The sequence below is a fragment of the Rhinopithecus bieti genome, unplaced genomic scaffold, assembly GCF_001698545.2.
Source record: "Rhinopithecus bieti isolate Rb0 unplaced genomic scaffold, ASM169854v2 scaffold_38981, whole genome shotgun sequence".
Classification (NCBI taxonomy): domain Eukaryota; kingdom Metazoa; phylum Chordata; class Mammalia; order Primates; family Cercopithecidae; genus Rhinopithecus; species Rhinopithecus bieti.
Window position 1 is genome coordinate 1,860,971 of NW_016819573.1, and position 22,927 is coordinate 1,883,897.

Here is a 22,927-nt window from a genome sequence, read left to right on the forward strand (position 1 = left end):
CAACAGCAGGAGGAGGTTCTTATTTGTGTGCATTTAAGGTAGGCTGGGTGGGCACAGTGGCTCATGCCTGTAATCCCCACACTTTAGGAGGCCAAGGCGGGTGGATCACAAGGTCAGGAATTTGAGACCAGCCTGGCCAACATGGTGAAACCCCGTCTCTACTAAAAATATTGAAATTAGCCACATGTGGTGGTAGGTGCCTGTAGTCCCAGCTACTTGGGAGTCTGAGGCAGAATTGCTTGAATCCAGGAGGCGGAGGTTGCAGTGTGCCAAGATGGCGCTACTGCACTCCAGCGTGGGTTACAGAGCGAGACTCCATCTTAAAAAAAAAAAAAAAAAGAAAGGGTAAAAAAAAAGAGTAGGCTGGCCACTGACAATACTGGGCCTAATGGAACTCCCTCGACCAAATCTATCACTGCACTTTGCCTTCATCCTTTTTTTCTCTAACAGCAACCACCATGAAATAAAGTGAAGTTGTAGGACCTCCATAGTTGGGTTATAAGCCCAGCCCCTGCAGCAAAAGTGGGTGGGGTGACTTCTGGGGTACCAACAGCTTATACACAGAGTATACACTTCACTATGCTCTTTCCACAAGGATTTTGCTAATTCAGTTACCAAAACTAGTATACACCTTTATCTGTGATCAGAGGCATAAATTGGACCATAGATAAGTTCTTTTTTAGCCCACTTTTTTTAAAAATTTATCTTTTATCTTGAGTTTAGTTGATAACATTTAAAGAGTAGGAGACTTTGGCCGGGTGTGGTGGCTCACGCCTGGCGGGCGGATCACGAGGTCAGGAGATCGAGACCATTCTGGCTAACATGGTGAAACCTCATCTCTACCGAAAATACAAAAAATTAGCCGGGTGTGGTGGTGGGCGCCTGTAGTCCCAGCTACTCAGGAGGCTGAGGCAGGAGAATGGTGTGAACCCGGGAGGCAGAGCTTGCAGTGAGCCAAGATCACGCCACTGCACTCCAGCCTGGGCGACAGAGCGAGACTCCGTCTCAAAAAATAAAAAAAAAGAGTAGGAGACTTTGTAGAAATGTCCAGATTTTCTGTGTCTCTTTAAAAATTGGATTATCTGGCAAGTCTGGCTCTGCATTCCTTCCAGGTGACAGCTAGAACTGAGTAATAGCTGTAAACAGAGCTTGTATATTCTCCTTTGCCGTAGCACTCACTCTACCCACTTCGCTACTTAATATGTTACTTTCCTACATTGGTCGTTTTCAATCTTTTCAGATTTTATGTGGTAATTAACTACCTTTGTATCCTGAAATTAACAGATAATATATAACCTACTAGCCAAGCATGGTGGCTCACACCTGTAATCTCAGGATTTTGAGAGGCCAAGATAGCCAGATTGCTTGAGTCCAGGAGTTTGAGACTAGACTGGGCAACATGGTGAAACTCCCCAAAATACGAAAAATTAGCTGGGCATGAGGAGGGAGGATCACTTGAGCCTGGAATGTTGAGGCTGCAGTGAGCCATGATTGTGCCAGTGGATTCCAGCCTGGGTGACAGGGTGGAACCCTGCCTCAAAAAAAAAAAAAATTATATATATATATAAAGCTTACCAGCACATAGATTTTATAAAAAATCAATGAAACTTTCTAACTCTAATAAAGGAAAAACATAAATTACTGTCATAATTAGGATTTCAATAAAAATATATACAACTATGCCTAGAGGGTACAATGAAGTAGGCAGGTGCTTGTGTCTACTTATAAGTTGAGAACTAAGACAGTAATATGACACTTTTTCTTTATGTTTGACATCTTGAAATAAGGGCTAAATAAGTATATATGTAGTCCCTGCTATTGTGTTTCTGACACAAATGTGGATATTAGCAGTTCAAATACTACAAGTGGCTTGGCCATTGGTGATATGATTTTTCTTTTCTTTTCCATTTTTTTTTTTTTTTGAGAGTGAGTTTCGCTCTTGTTGCCCAGGCTGGAGTGCAATGGCGTGATCTCGGCTCACAGCAACCTCCGCCTCCCGCGTTCAAGCGATCCTCCTGCCTCAGCCTCCTGAGTAGCTGGGATTACAGGCGTGCACCACCACGCCTGGCTAATTTTGTGTTTTTAGTAGAGACGAGGTTTTTCCATGTTGGTCAAGCTAGTCTTGAACTCCCAACCTCAGGTGATCTGCCCGCCTTGGCCTCCCAAAGTGCTGGGATTATAGGCGTGAGCCACTGCACCTGGCCTGGTGATGTGCTTTTTCTAGGTTGTGAACAGTTCTTGGTTCTAAAGATAATGAAGCTTAGTCTTCCTTAATTTACGTGATTAATTGTGTTATTGGAAAATTCAGTCTATTAAAATAGCATAATATATTTTGTATTTATATGTAAATGAAGTTAATTTTTAGTCTTAGTGATTTTCTAGCAGATGTTCAAAAGTCATGTGAGATGTAGCATAATTGTTCATTGTGCAGGACTGTCTCATGCAGTACAGGATGTCTAGATTTCCTGACTCTGCCTGTAATACCAGGAGCCTGCCCCAATCATTGTGCTAACCAAAAGTACACTTAATATTTCCACAGTGCCTCTAGGTAACAGGTTTTTCTATTAAAAATCATTGCCCTAAGCTCTCAATTGGGCCCTTACCTCTTCATCAGAGTTGAGTTTTTTGTTTTTTCTTTTTTTGAGACGGAGTCTCTCTCTCGTCATGAAGGCTGGAGTGCAGCGCGCGACCTCAGCTTACTGCAACCTCTGCCTCCCAGGTTTAAGCCTCTCCTGCCTCAGCGTCCTGAGTAGCTGGGAATTACAGGCACCCACCACCATGCCTGGCTAATTTTTGTACTTTTAGTAGAGATGGGTTTTGCCATGTTGGCCAGGCTGGTCTTGAACTCCTGACCCCAGGTGATCTGCCCGCCTCGGTCTCCCAAAGTGCTGGGATTACAGGCGTGAGCCAGAGTTGAGTATTATCACTTGTTTTGTTAGTTTAATAGGTACAAAATGATACTTTAGTTGCCTTTGTGTTTCTTCCATGTTTGTTTCTAATGTTTATGTTCTCGTTTTACTTAATATATCTGTAATTATAATGCATTTTTTTGTCTTAATGTTTTTTGTCTGTCTGCATTTTGTGAAAGTTTAGCATCTTTTTTTCTGTTACATATATTTTGATGTTTTAGTTCAGCTTTTTCATTGTATCCTTTCTATATCTTTGTTTTTTTTTTTTTGAGATGGAGTTTTGCTTTTGTGGCCCAGGCTGGAGTGCTATGGCACCATCTCTGCTCACTGCAACCTACACCTCCCGGTTTCGTGTGATTCTCCTGCCTCAGCCTCCCAAGTAGCTGGGGTTACAGGTGTGTGACACCATGCCCAGCTAATTTTTGTATTTTTAGTAGAGATGGGGTTTCACCATGATGTTGTCCAGGCTGGTCTCAAACTCCTGACCTTAGGTGATCCACCCATCTGAGCCTCCCAGACTGCTGGGATTACAGGTGTGAGCCACTACGCCTGGCCTATATCTTTCTATTTTACATGTTTCTTGAAGCATTTTTTGTTTCATTTAATCATTTAAACATTAATACATGTAGAGAATGAAAATTTCTTAATTTAAAAACATTTATCAGAAGGATTTAAGAGCTATTAAACCTATTTCAATTGGTCTTTCATAATGTATACTCCTCTCTTCAGAATTGGGAGGGTAGTGGCCATTTCTTAAAAATGCAGATTCTCAGGCCCCAACTCACACCTGCAGAATTGAGCTTTCTCTGAATGGGACCTAGGAGTCTGCATTTTCAGCTAGACCCTTTCCTCCCCCGATGATTCTTAAATGTACAGTAGAGTTTGAGAGCTAGTTTGTCCTTTTTTTTTTTCTTCTTAAAACCTGTTTTCTTCCAATAATGTGCTGTGATGGACCCTGAATATTAAATATTTATTTAATATTTGAAAACCATCCAACTTTTATTTTTACTAGTAATTAGCTTCAAACAAATGAATATTTTCAATTTTATTTGAATATAACATACAAAATTTTGGACACACTTTAGTGGAATAGAGGGAATACCTTCTGATATCTTCCTTTTTCGCATTGGTAAACCTTGACACTTTCAAACACATGTTCAGTGTCCACTGTGTGCCAGGCACTCAGAGGTTCAGGAGGCGAGGTCCCCAGTCAAAAAAGGCTGACACTTTTGTGGTGAATGTATCTCTACACCACTAGCAAATGAGCTAATGGGCAACTTTATATGAACATCCGGTAATAGGCACTCAGCTGAGAGGAGTTGGTCTAAGGAGTCAAGCAAGGTTTTACCAAAGAGAGGACATTTGAGTTGAGCTTTGAAGGCTGAGTACTTCATAAGGTGGATCAAGGCAGGGAATGGCAGTTCAGTCAGTGGGAGCAGCATAGCCAGTGACCTAGGTTAAGAAAGAGTTTGCTGGGCTTGTGCAATCAGTAGTTCTTTGTGGCCATTGTTTGGGATATTTGTGGGAAAGTGGCAGTAGAAGACGAGGCTGGCAAGGTGGTATGTGCAGTTCCCATTAGAATTCTAGCAAGGCTTTATTGTTGATTTTTTGATTTGGATAAAATAATAAATTGTATACTGAAGAATAAATGTCTAGAAAAGACAGTAAAGTTTTGGAAATAACATTCTATAAAACCACTGAACTTAAATCATTATGGGTTGGCATGGGAATAGACAAATAGTTGAATAGAACAGAAGTCTCATAGATTCTAGAATAAATGAAAATTTAGTATATGACAGAATTAGTATTTCAGTTTAGTGCATAAAGGATGTATTTTTAAGAGGTGATGCTGACACAACTGACCATGCATTTAGAAGAAAGTAAAATCGGACCTTTCGTATACCACTTACAGAAGTAAATTCCAGATGAATATACAAGTTAAGTGTAAAAAATTATGCAGTTATCTTGCGGGAAAATCTAGAAGACTACAAATTCACGTTAGGGTTATGTTTTCAAATTTTTGGACTAAGACCTATAAGAAATGTATTTTCTGCTGGGCGTGGTGGCTCATGCCTGTAATCCCAACACTTTGGGAGGCTGAGGCGGGCGGATCACCTGAGGTCAGGAGTTCGAGACCAGCCTGACCAACATAGAGAAACCCCGCCTCTACTAAAAATACAAAATTAGCCGGGTGTGGTGGTGCATGCCTGTAATCCCAGCTACTCAGGACGCTGAGGCAGGAGAATCGCTTGAACCCGGGAGGCAGAGGTTGTGGTGAGCCAAGATCGCACCGTTGTACTCCAGCCTGGGCAACAAGAGCGAAACTTCGTCTCAAAAAACAAAAAGAAAAAAAGAACAAAAAATGCATTTTCCATTGTGATCCAGAACATATGCATATATTACAAAGGAATCAAGTTTCACAGAAACATTGCTTACCTTTATTTTGTGTGATGCCTTTATCATACATCCTATACCATCTAATTAAAATAAGTGTTATCCATAACATTTATTTAATGACTCACATTTATTTCATGTTTGAAAAACATTTATTTATTATCAAACATTTATTTCATGTTTGAAAAACAGTTATTATCAAACATTTATTTCATGTTTGAAAAACATTGATAGTTTCGTGACCCACAGTTTGAAAAACACTGATAGAGGGGATGGGAGGATAAAACCTTCTAAGCCAGACTCAAGACCGGAAGCTGTAAAATAAAAGTAAATCTTTGGCTAGAACAATGAAATTTTATTTTATACCTATCAAGTTGGCAAATAAATAAATAATGCTGATTTCTAGCAGGGAGGGGGTGAAATGAGAGAATGGCTCTTATCTGTTCCTAATGTAAACGGGAATTGTTACGGTTTTTTTGGGAAACAATCTGGTAAGACCTAATAACATTAAAAATACATGTACCCTTTTATCTAGCAGTTTAACTCGATAACTTATTCCACAGAAGTAAAAAGGCTGCTGCTTCTTAAGGGTATGTTAACAAGTATGTTTATTGCATCATTATTTCCTGGTGACAAAAAAATGGGGAATGAAGTGAATGCATATCATTAGGAGACTGGTTGAGTAAATTAGGACACACAAATGCCAGGGAATATTATCCAGCCATTAAAATGAATCTGTTATTAGTTGGAAGGATATTCGTGAGGTACCTGTACAATCTCTAGCTATGCATGTATGTAAGTTATTTTAATATGATTGAGGCCGGGTGCAGTGGCCCACGCCTGAAATCCTAGCACTTTGGGAGGCCAAGATTGGTGGATCACTTGAGGTCGGGAGCCTGAAACTAGCTTGGCCAACATGACGAAACCCCATCTCTACTAAAATACAAAAATTGGCTGGGCGTGGTGACATGCTCCTGTAATCTCAGCTACTTGGAAGGCAGAGGCAGGAGAATCCCTTGCACCCGGGAGGCGGAGGTTGCAGTAAGCCAAGATCATGCCACTGCACTCTAGCCTGGGTGACAGTGAGACTCTGTCTCAGAAAAAAAAAAAAATTAAAGTTTTGAGTGGCACAAAATACAGGAGGGAATGTTAAAATGTTAACAGGATTGTCTGTTCATGAAGTAAATTATTTGGATTGGGAATGACACCTAACAAAAAATGAAAAGGGTGCAAAACCACACTAAAACCAAAACTCCTGTAGTATAATATTCTTATGCATTTGTGTAAGAGACTATACAGTGTGTATATATTTATACTATATGTATATATATGTAGTATACACATAAGTATTTATGTGTATATATGTTAATTTTAAAAAGCAAGGAAAAAATGTGTGGGAATCAGTTGTCTTTTGATGGTGATGGCTCTCTATCAGAACTTTCCCTTTCCCACCTTATATTGTTGAGAGTGCTTATTTCAGGGGGACACCAGGATATCCTTGAGGGAATTCCTTATACATCATGAGGCAACTGAGGCAATTTTAGTAGTCAGATGCATCTGTTCTTCCTTTGAATTGTGGGTGCCTTATTAGATGATGGCCCATTCCTCCTGCCTTCCCGTTTTCAGAGAAAGATCCAGAGGAGGAGGGAGGAGATTACAGGATCCTTACAGGGTCACTGAAGGGTACCCGGGCCCAGAGTCCCTCAGACTTCAGAGGAAGCTGAGTAGATTGAATTGGATGAGAGGGAAAGTGTATGGATTCCTGTGTATGGAAAGGAGAAAGAAAGGTAGTTTGGGACCACAGTGTGAATGACTTTGACTCTCATACTAAAGAGTTTGATTTTCATTCTGTAGCTCTGTGATTCTCAAATGTCATATGCTTTTTTTTGTTGTTGTTTGTTTGAGACAGAGTCTCGCTCTGTCACCCAGGCTGGAGAGCAGTGGCGCAATCTTGGCTCAGTGCAACCTCTGCCTCCCAGGTTCACGCCATCCTCCTACCTCAGACTCCCGAGTAGCTGGGACTACAGGCGCCCGCCACCACACCCGGCTAATTTTTGTATTTTTGGTAGAGACAGGGTCTCACCATGTTGGTCAGGCTGGTCTCAAACTCCTGACCTTGTGATCCGCCTGCCTTGGCCTCCCAAAGTGCTTGGATTACGGGCATGAGCCAACGTGCCCTGCCGTATGCTCTTCTTTTTTAAAAAATTCTTTAAAAATTTTTCTTTATACTTTAATAGAGTTAGTCTTAGAAAAATGTCATAAGGTCTTGATGTTTGGTGAGCTCGGATAAGGTTTCTCAGGATAAAATTAAACAATGCTAATCTCTTCCCAATTTGAGGAAAAGATAACGTTTAGGGATAGAAATTTTTGAAGATTAATTATAACCTTGAGTTTGCTTAAACTGCTTGCTGGGCAGATTTCAGAACAAGTAGAAAGTGGAAGTTAACAGAAATGAATTGGAGAGGGCTAACCATCATTTATCCTCTTTATGAGTATGGGATTTATGGTTGTAATATTTACATTGCATTCATACAGATATGTTTTCTGCAGCTGATGTCCCTCCTATGTGCAGTAGACTTAGATATCATTTTATGGAGCATGTACAGAATAGGCAGAAGTACCTGCGTTGGAGAGTGTTTAGGGAGAGACAGCACATATCATGGCTAAGAGCATATGCCCTGGAGCCCAACAGATGTGGGTTCAAAACCTATCTCTGGCTGGGTGCGGTGACCCACGCCTGTATTCCCAGCACTTTGGGAGGCCAAGGCCAGTGGATCACCTTAGGCCAGGAGTTCGAGACCAGCCTGGCCAACATGGTGAAACCCCTTCTCTACTAAAAATACAAAAATTAGCCGGGTGTGGTGGTGTGCACCTGTAATCCCAGCTACTTGGGAGGCTGAGGCAGGAGAATTGCTTGAACCTGGAAGGCGGAGGTTGCAATGAGCTGAGATGGCCGCCACTGCATTCCAGTGTGCCTAGGCAGCAGAACAAGACTCCGTCTCAAAAAAACAAAAACAAAAAACCCAGCTCTATCATGTTATAACTTTAAAGCTTCAGGTAAGAAGCAAACCTCTCTATGCTCCAGTTTTTCATCTGTGAAATAGGGATAGTGTTACTGAATATTCATAGGGTTGTTTTAGTGATTATATGAGTAGTATGTATTAAATGCTTAGTAAGTGGCAGCTCTTAATATGTTTCCTAAAGAACATGTGACTTCCCAGTGTTCCAGTACTGGTAGTTTCAGCACCACTGTTTCAGAGAATGAAACAGTCTCAAAGAATTTTTAAGTGTAATTTGAGGACAGTGCTGAGAAATTGCAGGGATATGTATTCAGCAGATAGTAGGTACTCTGAAACTGTTGACTGAAAACCTGGTTCTTAGTAAATTCTCTGTTGTCTCCCCTTCCTACTTAGGACATTCCATTCTCCCATGTTTTTCTATCCTGGAACCATATGGAGGGTTCCCTCATGCTGTGAATGTCCCATATCTGATCATGTTATTCCCCTGCCCAATGGCCATCTTCTCCAGCTCTGCCCCAGGGCTTCCGAGGGCTCTTTTGGGGAGGTGCTCAGAGAGCTGCAGGTTCTGCCTTCCTACCTAATCTTACCCTGAGGTTCTGGGATATTCTTAAAACATTTAGATATATTTTTTCTGTCTTCAGAGGCAGGATGTTTGCAGCATTCTTTATCATGCCGAAAGTCTATACATCTGTTTTATTTATATCTGTTAATTTCCAGTAGTATAATTTGACATGCATTTCTGTTTTGTCTTTTCAGGTGCCATTTGGATTGTACTTTAGTGGCACGATGTACTCTGAGTGGAGGTCACTGCATTTGGTGATTCAGAATGATCAAGGCCATACCAGTGTGCTGCACAGCTATCCAGAGAGTGTTGGACGAGAGGTGGCAAATGCTGTAGTCCGTCCTCTTGGGCAGGTGTTAGGTACCCCTTCAGTGGCTGGTAGTGAGAGTTTGTTAAAAACTGACAAAGAAGTAAGTGTTTCTAAATTTCATTCTCTTATATGAAAATGTACATTTGTTCTTGAAGAATTTGTTTAATGTTCACTTTTTTGTTCTTTTTTCTTTGAAAAGAGCTGTAGTAGAATAACGTCAGCTTTTTAATGGATTTCTGCCCAACGTAGTATGACTTCTCAATTTTGATCTTGTTTGGGTTGAGGGCTGGGACTCAGAGTTTGTGGAGGTTGTAAGGAATGAGTTGTACTGTTTTGCTGTTGGGACTTTTTACTAGTTATGGTGAATTCTCCACTTGACCTAAAGGCCAAGACAGGGACTTGAATGTCAAACCCTTTCCCCAAAGCTCTAGGCTTAGTCTTCTGATTTCCATTTAGAGTGTGGTTGGAAGACCTCATCCCTACCTCTAGATGGCCCCTGACTGAAGACTCATGTCGAGTTGTCAGGCTGTGCGTATGCTGTGCTTAAGCTCTCCCTTGTCCCCATACCTACCTACCCCTTTCTGACTTCCAGGTTTAAGAGTGCTGCAGAGAAGCCAAGCCCTTCTGGCCTAAGCCTGGGTGATTGGAATTGGGGTTGTGTTTGCTGTTTTTTTTTTTTTTTGACACAGAGTCTTGCTTTGTTACTCAGGCTGGTGTGCAGTGGCATGACCACAGCTCGCTGCAGCCTCAGTCTCTCTGGGCCCAAATGATTTTTCCATCCCAGTGAGTCCCAAGTAGCTGGAATTACAGACACGTGCCACCACGCCAGGCTTTTTTTATAGAGATGTTCTTACTATGTTGCCCAGGCTGGGTGTTTACTGTTTCTAAAGATAGGGGCTCTTGATATGGCTTGCCCTGAAGCTGGGCCTTTGTTCTTGGATTCAGCGGCCTAGGCTGAAGTTAAAAAGTTGCTATTGGGAAGTTGTGAAGGGGCCCTGAGAATGGAGTAGTAGAGGAGCTTGCTAGTATACATTCTGGCTAAGACGCAGGATTAAAACTTTGTCCCTTGTCTTGAAGAAGCTCATGTAACCTTCAGACTTCACGTTTAGCAAAACCTGTACCCTATGTCTCGGACCCTTTTTTTCTGTTTGGTTTTTGGTTTCCTGTGAAGGAGAGATTAGACTTATATATAAGACTAAAACTTGTAGCTCTAGGGGCAGTTATCATCCCTCAGCCATGGGTCTCTGAAGAGTAAAGGTCTTCAGTCTGAGGAACATTTTTCTCTCTTCAGAGGACCCTAGATTTATCCTTGAGGACTAGCACAGACCCTAGTGCTTCTCCTCCTGGTGCGTTTGTGATCCCTTGTTGCCTTCTCCTGGGATGAGATGGTACATGAGTAGGTGGAGGTGCTCTGGTGTAGCCCTTGTTTTTCTCCTTTCTCACCCTTGAAAAGATGAGAATTCCTGTGTCCTCTAGAATTATACCTTTTTTTGTTTTGGTTTTTTGAGATGGAGTCTTGCTCTGTCACCCAGGCAGGAGTGCAGTGGCATGACCTCGGCTCACTGCAAGCTCCGCCTCCCAGGTTCACGCCGTTCTCCTGCCTCAGTCTCCCAAGTAGCTGGGACTACAGGCGCCCTGCTACCATGCCTGGCAATTTTTTGTATTTTTAGTAGAGACAGGGTTTCACCGTGTTAGCCAGGATGGTCTTTATCACCTGACCTTGTTATCTGCCCACCTCAGCCTCCCAAAGTGCTGGGATTACAGGCGTGAGCCACCGAGCCCGGCCTATTTATTTATTTTTTGAGACAGAGTCTTGCTCTTGTTGCCCAAGCTGGAGTGCAAAGGCATGATCTTGGCTTACCGCAACTTCTGCCTCCCAGGTTCAAGCAGTTCTCCTGCCTCAGCCACCCGAGTAGTTGGGATTGCAGGCATGCGCCACCACGCCTGGCTAATTTTGTATTTTTTTTTTTAGTAGAGACGGGGGTTTCTCTGTGTTGACCAGACTGGTCTTGAACTCCCGACCTCAGGTGATCCGCCCACCTTGGCCTCCCAAAGTGCTGAGATTACAGGTGTGAGCCACTGCACCTGGCCAATTTTTGTATTTTTGGTAGAGACGGGGTTTTGACATGTTGGCCAGGCTGGTGTCGAACTCCTGACCTCAGGTGATCCACCCGCCTCGGCCTCCCAAAGTGCTGGGATTACAGGTGTGAGCCACTACGCCCAGCCTAGAATTATAAAATTAAACGACTGTGTGAAGATGCCACCAAAGATATCTTCTTGATTTTTCATCTGATAATTAGGGACCTGCAATGTCTTTTAGAATCTCTTCTGTTATGTGGCTAAATCTTGCTACACCCTGCTCCAAATTTGTCGCAGCTTCACTGTGCTGTTATAGGCTTCTTTAATACTTACTGCAGTTAAACCATATATTTCTTACCCTTAACCTTTGTAGTTACTTTTGAGCTTAAAAAATGTAATATATATATTTATCTTGTTAGATTTAACTTTGGTTTTAAGCCGTTGAAGTCTTTTTGAATCCTGAATTTCTGTCCAGCAAGTTGGCCATCCTTTTTAGCTTTGTGATATCTACAGATGATCAGCATACACTGTTTTCTTTTTTTTCCCCCTAAGTTAAAATCTTGGCAGAGCCTTTGGCATGCCACTGAGCACCTTTTTCCAAAATGATCTTGGCACATTAATCTGTTGTTACTCTGTAATGTGGTATCTTGACCAGTTGTAAATCTAGCCATTCTACCATCCTCTGGGCCATATGTCTCCATCTTGTCCACAAGGAGATCCTGGGTCTGCCCAGATTTCTTGCTAACACCCAGATACCCATTTGCCGGAGAACTCTGTTAATGGCATGGTGAGAATAGCTTCAAATTTGTAGTTGGAAGAGCAGGGTTCAAGTTTTCAGCTCTACCTTTTATAAACCAGTGACTTGGGCCAGATTATTTAATCTCTACGATTACAACTGCAGGCAGCCTAGTGGTTCAGCAGCCTCTTAGGCAAGTTCTCTCAGTCCTTAGGATGTGATTCAGCTAGGTCAGGAGACAGGGACTCATTCAGTGTGGCTAAATGCCTTGTTAAGATCTTACCCAGCTTCAGTCCTTTCTCAGCTGTGTTTGTTCTTCATTTTAAGTATTTTTTTTTTTTTTTTGGCAGAGGAAACAGTTGTAAAATAAGAGTCAAACAGTTCATCTTTCTTCTTGTTTGTTCATTTTCATAATATGGAGATGGAATGTGACTGACTTTATATGATTTTCTAAATGCTACACATAAACAAATTAAGTGGAGAAAAAACTCTAAAATGTTCAATTTTTGCGTCTCTAATCTCTATGGAAAATTGAAGTGACCTGTATTTACTTTTAATTCACAGAGCAAATAATAATAATATCTAAAGGGCAAAACCAGCATAGGCTTGATAGTCAAAATAAGTAATTTATTTTCTTCTTAAATCTTTTGCTTGGGAAATTGTATGTTTGATATGTGAAAAATGCATTATCTAAAATAAGTCTGATACTTACATTGAGATGAATATCAATTTAGAGGCTTTTGGCAATAAAAGAGATTGACATTTTAAATCAGTCTACTGAGATGGGCATGTATAATAATTCTGTATGGATATTTTCTTTTGTCTAGGTAAAATGGACCATGGAAGTAATTTGCTATGGACTGACCCTTCCATTGGATGGAGAGACTGTAAAATATTGCGTTGATGTATATACAGACTGGATTATGGCTTTAGTGTTGCCGAAAGATTCTATTCCATTGCCAGTTATTAAAGAGCCTAATCAGTATGTTCAAAGTATACTAAAACACCTACAAAATCTTTTTGTACCAAGGTAAGCTATACCTGTCTATCTGGCCCATTATCAAGGGCATAGTAAAATATTCATAAATGTTACTGTAGTATAGGAGCTGATTTCATTGTTAGTCCTCTGAACAGTGACTTCGTGTGTTCAATTAAAGATTATATTAATGTGAATGTTAGGAAATATGGGCTTATGTAATGTTTACTAGGAGTTTTTAACAGGTATGTGTTCTTTACAAGTTTTTGGCGTTGCTTCTAAAATCTCATACCTCTTAGATATTAAAATACTGTAACATCTTTCACTTCTACTCAAAAAAATATATACTTTTGCCTATCACAATTCTTGTCTCCATTTAGGCTAAACACAACTAAGGGAGATGTATCTACCTTAAGAGGCATCTTTCCTATGAGAGAATGAAGACACTTGAAACAATTGTGGGCAACTTTGTAGTAAGCCAAAAGATTACTCTTGATAGTTTGTTTCTAACTTTTTTTCCATCTTCTTAGGCAAGGGCCTTAAATGTCATAATGTAGGATACCTTCAAGGAACAGTAGGGCAATCTCCCTTTGGTAAAGTTCTGGTTAGAGCTTTTGCTCTGTCATACAGTGAGGGACTTTGAAAACCAGCTCTGTAAGTTTTTAACTTTCTAAATATAGAAGGAAGATTACTTTGGAAAATCTGAATTAAAAAAGAGAACTCTCCGGAACTCTGGTCGGTTGGCTCAGGTGTAAACAGCATACCATACATGAAATGCCTGGTGTAGTCTGGCCCCTAACCAAACTAGCTGTTCTTAATTCTGCATGAATGCTGCTCTTTAGTCAGACTACATAAGTGAGACATTCCTCTGAGACCTCTTAAAGATCTTTCCCATCATGATGTCTTTTTGTCTTCTTCCTCCTCCTTTTCTCCATCACCACATCTCATTCTTGTTGGTTCTTTAGTTCCGCCTTGTGAGGAGAAGTCCTACCTAACCACTCAGGCCCACAGCGCTCACACCTTCTCTGAACCTATGTGATACTTTCTGTATCACTCTTGTATCTCTTGCTGTTTTGTTGCTTATCTTTTAAAATGTGTGTCTCCTTTCCCCATCTAACCAACTTGAAGGGTATTTTAGTACTTAATACTTACCTTAGGTGTGAATTAAATGTGTGTTGCTTGTATTTATTGATTTCAAATGGAATTAAAAACAGGAAATAGGCTGGGCACAGTGGCTCATGCCTGTAATCCCAGCACGTTTGGAGGCTGAAGCAGGTGGATCACCTGAGGTCAGGAGTTCGAGACCAGCCTGGCCAACATGGCAAAACCCTGTCTCTACTAAAAATACAAAACTTAGCCGGGCGTGGTGGCATGTGCCTAATAATCCCAGCTACATAGGAGGCCAAGGCAGGAGAATCGCTTGAATCTGGGAGGCGGAGGTTGCAGTGAGCCTAGATCGCACTACTGCACTCCAGCCTGGGTAACAGAGCGAGACTCTGTCTCAAACAAAACCAACAAACAACAACAACAACAACAAAAAAACAGGAAACAGTTGGGACTACTTAGAATATTGTTTATAAGCAGGTTCTTCTAAAATGATATAATAGTTTTAATACTTTCTTGTTATCTTTTTAGGAGACTACTAGGCTTTTTCTTCATGCCTGGGATAGTCTCATGAGTTAGTATTGTCACTGTGTCTCTTTCCTCTTTGTAAGCCTACTACCTCTCAGTGCTCAGCTAATTTGTATTGATGAAAAAAATTAATGGCATTTGAGTTAATTAGGCTTGTGCCTTTGCTTTTCTCTTTTGAGATACATGACTACCTTATAAATGGTTTTGCTATTTGGTAATTACCTTGTTTTCTCAAAAGTGTGCATGCATAAGTGTTAGTAAATTCTGAGAGGCTACTCAACTGAGAATTAGAGTTCTCTTCCTGGCTAATGTTTTAGGAAACTTAGCTGAATATTTTCAATGCGAGGTATTGGTGTTAGGATCTCATCTCCCATTATTTGAAGTTTTAGTTGTTTATTTGATTCTGATAGTTCACAAAACTGTCATCTAAGTTTACTTAATTAGTTGTTTTATAAAACTGACACTCAAAATAGAAGGAACTGCCTTTACCATTTTCTAGAGATTATGTCAGAATGAGTGTAACCTTTCTCTTTTGCCCATCAGTTTGATTTTTTTTTATGATTGAGCGAAGAGTAAATCACCTTTTAAAGGTGATTAAGATTTTATTTCCTCACATATACTATACTGTACTTTAAAAAACATATTATTGTTCTAAAGCAGGGTTAACAAAGAGCCAGATAGCATTTTAGGTTTTGTGGGCCATGTAGTGTTGTAATTACTCAGTTCTGCTGGTATGGCATGAAAGCAGCCATAGGCAGTATGTGAATGAATGATCATTACTGTGTTCCAATACAGCTTCACTTACAATATAGATAGTAGGCCAGATTTGTAAACTCTATTTACAATAAAAGATAGCAGGCTAGATTTGACTCATTGGCTATCATTCACCACCAGTGTTCTAAAGCAGTTTTTCTGAAGATCACAAGTTACTTTTAAAAGTAACTTGATATTTTGAAAAGGAGATCTCTGGTGTTTAGCTCTTCTGTTTGTTTTTATGTAAAGGTTACCTTGTTAGCTTTAGAACTTTGGACCCTGCATCTGAATTTAGGCCTTCTGAGTGAGGAGGAGCCTCAGTACCTGAGGAACAGGTATTTCCTTTCCCGTCATTGGACAAATACCTGGAAATGGTAGGTAGGCCTAAATTACCATGTAGGAGGCATGCACTCTTGGAAGAGTGTCAGTTCCAGGGCCATTAGTGGTTATTTTTATTTCTTATTCTGGACTTCCTCTTATATTACTTGATTAGGTTTGGGGCTATGATATAGTTTTTTTTTTTTTTTTTTTTGAGACGGAGTCTCGTTCTGTCGCCCAGGCTGGAGTGCAGTGGCCGGATCTCGGCTCACTGCAAGCTCTGCCTCCCGTGTTTACGCCATTCTCCTGCCTTAGCCTCCTGAGTAGCTGGGACTACAGGTGCCCGCCACCTCGCCCAGCTAGTTTTTTGTATTTTTTAGTAGAGATGGGGTTTCACTGTGTTAGCCAGGATGGTCTTGATCTCCTGACCTCATGATCCGCCCGCCTCGGCCTCCCAAAGTGCTGGGATTACAGGCTTGAGCCACCACGCCCGGCCCTAGTTTTTTATTCTTCTCCTTCAAGTATGCCAGAGCAGTAGACACAAGCTTGAGCCTTAGGGCTTTACCTGGACTAGATCCACCTTTAGCTGAATGTGGAACATCTCCCCACTCCTGAGGGTGCTTGACTCTTCCTAGGCAATTTTCTCATCATTTTACTTTAGGTCTGACTTCTTTAGGGAAAACTTAGTGGTGTCATTTGCTTTCAACTCTAGGGTAAGTGACCGGTTTTCTGCATCATAGCCCAGAATCTGAGAAACTCTATTCTAAGGTTGGGTTGACAGTTCTAAGGGAACTCACTTCATTTTCTGGAATTTCTTGAGGAAACTCCCCAGTCTGATTCAGATATGTTTCTGTCAGTTCTTTGTGACAAATGACAATATGTAGAAACTTGGCCTCAAGACTTATTTCAGTAATATTAGATACTTTTTTTGGGTTTCCCATAAGAGATCTGGAGGCCAGCTTACCACTTGCTAATACAGTGGATTTCCTGCTATTCTCAAAATTCTCACTGTTCTACTTTGGAAAGTGAGGGTAAGGGCTCGGGCCTGGACCTCTATCTTCATCCTCAATCCTAGCCAAAATACTTTGATCTGTTACATAGATAATTCTTCTTTATGAGATTTCCCTTGGAAAAAACAGTCCTGCAGTTAGTTTTAAAACTGTTGTTCCAGGGTATCCTGGGAACCTTGGAGCCTCCATCTTTGGCTACGTGTCCTTTTCTGAAATTAGAGCAGCAGTAGCAGGTATTTATTTCTGAAGCAATGCCTACATACCTCATCAATTTTGGGGACCTATTAAGCTATTCCTTCTGGCCCTTATGCCCTTCTCTAATAGACCTTAGCTTCAGAGGGACTGTGAGCACTGTAAAATCACATGTAGAATTCTTGCAAATATGTGTTTAAAAAAATTAAACAAGAATACCAAGGTCGTTCTGCTTAAATGTAAGCAGCAAGGGTGGCTGTGGGTATTTACTTGTTAATTCAACAAAAACCTATTGAGTGCCTGCTATTATGTGTTAGGCACGTGTTAGACATAGAAAATCCAGAAGTGAAGTTTATGTTCTAGTATTCCTGCCTTCCTCCCAGAAGCTTTCCAGTTCTCATAGGAATGGTAGGTTTAGAACCCAGAGTGCTGAACTTTACGATGAGTAAGAAGTAGCTTTAAACTGAAGATGGTATGCCTAGCCCTCTCTGCTGATAATATTAGGGAGCTTCATTGGACCACTGCTTGCCACATCTGTAAGTCACCTGTCCTGAAGCTGTTGCTGTCTCTTCTCCAGGCTTGTCAGTGATATCTGTCTGTCTTCTTCAGACAGGAACAGGGTTCCAGTCAGATTCGACTATGCTTACAGGTCCTGAGAGCCATTCAGAAACTGGCCCGTGAGTCATCTCTCATGGCCCGAGAAACCTGGGAAGTCTTACTGTTGTTTCTTCTGCAGATTAATGACATACTTCTGGCCCCACCAACTGTTCAAGGTTTGTTTGTTTGTTTGTTTGTTTGTTTATTTATTTATTTATTTTTCTGATTCATTTCTGAGCTCCAAATACAGTTCATCTTTAAACTCAGTGAGTGGTAGACTCATTGGGGATTTAAATTTTGGCATAACGGTTTACAAACGAAGATTAACAGTTCTTAGAATGGAAACCCTCAGGCACAATATAACTTTAGCACTAATGAAGTTATTTTACCTTCAGTAATGATTTTGCTAATATAGGGAGGGACTCAGTGAATTTTGCTTGTTTAATAGGATAGGCCGGGCGCAGCGCCTCACCTCTATAATTCCAGCACTTTGGGAGGCCAAGGTGGGTGGATCACCTGAGGTCAGGAGTTTGAGACCAGCCTGGCCAACATAGTGAAACCTCATCTCTACTAAAAATACCAAAAGTAGCCGGGCATGGTGGTGGACGGCTGTAATCCCAGCTACTTGGGAGGCTGAGACAGGAGAATCACTTGAACCCAGGAGGCAGAGGTTGCAGTGAGCCAAGATCATGCTGTTGTACTCCAGCCTGGGCAACCAGAGCAAAACTCTGTCTCAAAAAAAAAAAAAAGTTAGGATAGAGCCTATGTAAGAAACAACTGGCCGGGCGTGGTGACTCACACCTGTAATCCCAGCACTTTGAGAGGCCGAGGCAGGCGGATCACCTGAGGTCATGAGTTCGAGACCAGCCTGGCCAACATGGTGAAACCCCATCTATTCTAAAAGTACAAAAATTAGCCAGGTGTGGTGGTGGGCGCCTGTAATCCCAGCTACTCAGGAGGTGGAGGCAGGAGAATTGCTTGAACCTGGGAAGCGGAGGTTGTAGTGACCCAAGATCGTGTCACTGCACTCCAGCCTGGGCAACGAGCAAGACACCGTCTCAAAAAAAAAAAAAAAAGAAAAAATAACTAACCAATTAAATTAGAGCCTATAGATAATGTATTACAAAGTAGTTATCAAAGTAGAGTCTGAAAACTTGATAGTGACAGAAGATATTTTCCTCAGCAAATGAAACTTCCAAAGTCTTCTAACTGTTCTATTTGGAAGTGTGCCAGTTTGCCATTCATTAGCTAGCCATTAAAATGCCTCTAGTTTTATAAGACTTTACAGTGTATTTCAGAATCCCTGCTTTGTGTATAGCACAATGTATATAAACTATAAGTTGATCATCTAGTTCCAAGTTCTCTTGTTGCTTATTCATCGGTGTACTCTGTTTACTAACACACATGACTGTGTTTGTGTTCTCAGATGCAGTGTTCAGGGAAATATCTAAAAGGAAGCATGGAATTTCAGTGTGGAAAGGGATGCAATGATAGGAATACTCTGTCTGGTATTGACAATAGCTGGCCAGTCATTGATTCATCACCTCTCTACTACTTACTCCCCATGCCAAGGATCTCAACAGCATGAGGCAGACAATTCATCCCCTTCTTGGGCTCTTTGTTGTTGAAACTTTGGTTTTGCTCATTTGAAACACACATTCTTATAACTTTTCCTGTGAGTCCCAACTTTGCCTTCTGGAGCTGTGCAGTGTAAAGACCACTGCTGTTTTTCCACCTGGTTCCAGGACTTAGAACAGGGGAACAGCCCCATTTTCATGGTTAAGGCTCTGTCCTTCCCAACACCAGTCCTTTTGCTCCATTATTTGTTTCTCTCTCTCTCTCTTCTCTCTCCCCCACTTGAAGGGTGGCTTTCAAATACTTGGAGCATTGTATGGCAAAGTTTGGAGGTAAAAAGACATGGGTGTTTGTTGTGATTCCTTCACTTACTGGCTGCATGAAGTTGAAGAAGTTGCTTAAACTCTCTGAATCTAAGTTTTCTCATCTTCAAAATGGGTATAATTAGTAGTTGGTATTAGGTATTACAGATACCTATCCTGCAGAATTAATGTGAGAATTATGTGAGGTCATTTGTATGAACTATTTGGCATAGAAACTGACTCATAGTAGTCAGTCATCATAGTCAGTCATCCTTTACCTTCTCCCCTGTGTCCCCCTGTCCCCCTTGCTGGAGGATTAAGGCCTTCAATAAGAATTGAACAGGACAACTTGAAATCTTTCAAAGTAGAAATTTTTTGATGTATCTATGATTTTGGGCACAGGAACTCCTAAGCATTACTTCTCATTTTTACTATTAAATGATTATTTGAAAGTCAAAACTTAACATTGCACTTATTTTAATTTTTTGACCAGTTCTCCCACATCAGTGACTTAAAGATTCTACTTTAAAAGTAAGTTTGCCAAAGATGTGTTTTCTTTTCGTTGGTAAGGTGGCATTGCTGAGAATCTAGCAGAGAAGTTGATTGGTGTTCTCTTTGAGGTGTGGTTACTAGCTTGTACTCGGTGCTTCCCAACACCTCCTTATTGGAAAACAGCCAAGGAGATGGTGGCTAACTGGAGGCATCACCCAGCAGTGGTGGAGCAGTGGAGCAAGGTCATTTGTGCGCTCACTTCCAGGTAGGTTATTGTCACTGCCCTGCCTTCCTTCAACCCCTGTCTGACCTTAGGCAGCTTTCTGGCATTCATGGAATACGTTGTAACAAAGGCTGGGCCTGTTATTACTGTACTTTAGATACAGAATTGAGCCACTTTTTAAACATAGATATAACAGTTTGGCTAGTGCCTGTTTAAAACCTTTCAGAATAATCAAGTATTCTTGAGAAACAGATAAATGTTATACGCTACTTCCCCCACAAAAAAAAATTCGACTCTTATTTTGATTACTAAAATATGCATAATCATTATTTTAAAGAAACAAACCATAGAATGGTATAATAGAAAAGTTCTCCTGAAATCCTACCATGTATATTTATATATAATTTTACAGAAATGGGACCATACTATAAATGCTACTTTGTAACCAAAGTAGGCAGTTTTTTTATAATAATAATTTTACCTTTTTGCCATTTATATAGAATACCATCACTGTTTTGAAAGTACACTCTTAGGTTCATTTTTTCACACTTATTTTTTCATTTCAATCCTGATTTTAATATGCAGGCATACCTTGTTTTATTGTACTTCACTGTATTGAGCTTCATAGATACCATGTTTTTTTTTTTTTGTTTTTTTTTTTCAAATTGAAGGGTTGTGGCAACCCTGCATCAAGCAAGTCTTTTGGTGCCATTTTTCCAACAGCATGTGCTCACTTTGTGCCTCTGTCGTATGTTGGTAATTCTTGCGTATTTCAGACTTTTAAATTACAATTATCTGTTATGGTGACCCGTGATCAGTGATCTTTGATATTACCATTGTCGTTGTTTTAGAGTGCCACATACTACACCTATATAAAATGGTGAACTTTATCGATCAATGTTGTTTGTGTTCTGACAGCTCCACTGACCAGCTGTTTCCCGTCTCTTTCCCACTCTTGAGACACAATAATACTGAAATTAGGCCAATTAGTAACTATAATGGCCTCAAAGTGTTCGAGTGAAAGGAATAGTTGCATGTCTCTCACTTTAAATCAAAAGCTAGAAATGATTAAGTTTAGTTAGGAAGGTGTGTTGAAAGCCAAAACAGGCTGAAAGCTAGGACTCTTGCACCAAATGGTTAGCCAAGTTGTGAATGCAAAGGAAAAGTTCTTGAAGAAAATTAAAAATGCTATACCACTGAACACAGGAATGATAAGAAAGCAAAACAGACTTATTTATGATATGGAGAAAGTTTGAGTGGTCTAGATGGGAGATCAAACCAGTCACAACATTTTTTTAAGCCAAAGCCTAATTCAGAGCAAGGCCTAACTGTCTTCAGTTCTGTGAAGGCTGTGAGAGGTGAGGAAGCTGCAGAAGAAAACTTAGGAACAGGCTGAGGTTGGTTCATGAGGTTTAAGGAAAGAAACCACGTCTATAACGTGAAAGTGCAAGCTGAAGCAGCGAGTGTGATGGAGAAGCTGCAGCAAGTGATCCCGATGATCTAGCTAAGATCATTGATGAAGGTGGCATCACCAAACAACAGATTTTCAGTGTGCATTAAACAGTCGTGTATTGGAAGAAGACACCAACTAGGACTTCTATAGCTAGAGAGGAGAAGTCAGTGCCTGGCAAGCTGAAGCCAGTGCTCATTCACTATTTGGAAAATCCTAGGGCCCTTAAGAATGATGTTAAATTTGTGCTCGCCTTGGCAGCCCATATACTAAGAATGATGTTACATTTATTCTGGCTGTGTGCAATGGCTCACGCCTGTAATCCCAGCACTTTGGGAGTAAGAGATGGGCAGATTACTTGAGCTCAGGAGTTTGAGACCACCCTGGGCAACTTGGCAAAACCCCGTCTCTACACAAAATAAAAAAAATAGCCAGGTATGGTGGCTTGTGCCTGTAGAACTCGCCTCCAAAGTTCAAGTGATTCTTGTGCCTTAGCCTCCCAAGTAGCTGGGATTACAGAGGTGTGCCACCACACCCTGCTAGTTTTTGTATTTTTAGTAGAGATGGGGTTTCACCATGTTGGTCTCAAATTCCTGGCCTCAAAACAGTCCACCCATCTCAGCCTCCTAAAGTGCTTGGATTACAGGCATGATCCACTGCGCCCAGCCCGACTTTCAAATCTTGTTTAAGAAATAGAGTTGACCCTTGAACAACATATATTTGTACTGTGTGGGTCCACTTATATGTAGTGGAAACTTTTTTTTGAGATTTGAGACAATTTGAAAAAATGTGCACCATGTAGCCTAGATATATTGAAAAAAGAAACAAAAGGTATGTCATGTGCATAAAATATATGTACATGCTAGTCTTATATTGTTTACTACCATAAAATATACACAAATGTGTTATACTGAATTAAAATTTATTAAAACTTATGCATACAGATGCTTATAGACTATACATGATACCATTTGCAGTAATGTAAACAACAGGTAAAGAAGTGTAAACATAAAAGCTACAGTATAAATCGTAATTGCATAAAATTAACTGTGGTACATACTATACTACTATAATAATTTTGTAGCCACTTCCTGTTGCTATGGCAGTGAGCTCAAGTGTTGTGAATATTCACCTAAAACCCATGTGACACTAATCATCTCTGCTTGAGCAGTTAATCTCTCCAGTAAATAGTGTATCTCAGTAAAAAGTGATGTCTCAGTTTTCATTTATTTTTCATTATATTTAATACAATACTGTAAACCTGGAATAAATAATACCATGGGACCCATATGAAGTGCCATTAATAGTTCTGGAAGTGCTCCCAAGAAGCAGAGAAAACTCATAACATTATAAGAAAAAGTTGAATTGCTTGATATGTTCTTTTTTTTTTTTTTTTT

The 22,927-nt window shown here is 40.6% G+C and overlaps 1 protein-coding gene across 11 annotated transcripts in view; it reads left to right on the forward strand.

The window, feature by feature from the left end:
• RALGAPB (Ral GTPase activating protein non-catalytic subunit beta) overlaps window positions 1-22,927 on the forward strand; it is a 117,038-nt gene that overhangs the window by 11,474 nt on the left and 82,637 nt on the right. For 10 of the 11 annotated variants that reach the window (XM_017859109.1, XM_017859110.1, XM_017859102.1 and 7 more), the window contains exons 2-5: window positions 9,080-9,295; window positions 12,838-13,040; window positions 17,501-17,664; window positions 19,936-20,122. In XM_017859109.1, coding sequence (XP_017714598.1) covers window positions 9,110-9,295; window positions 12,838-13,040; window positions 17,501-17,664; window positions 19,936-20,122 — 740 coding nt within the window. In that variant the 5' untranslated portion in view covers window positions 9,080-9,109. Of the gene's footprint in view, window positions 1-9,079; window positions 9,296-12,837; window positions 13,041-17,500; window positions 17,665-19,935; window positions 20,123-22,927 lie in introns of those variants that run through there. The other variant, XM_017859111.1, reaches the window with a different exon arrangement.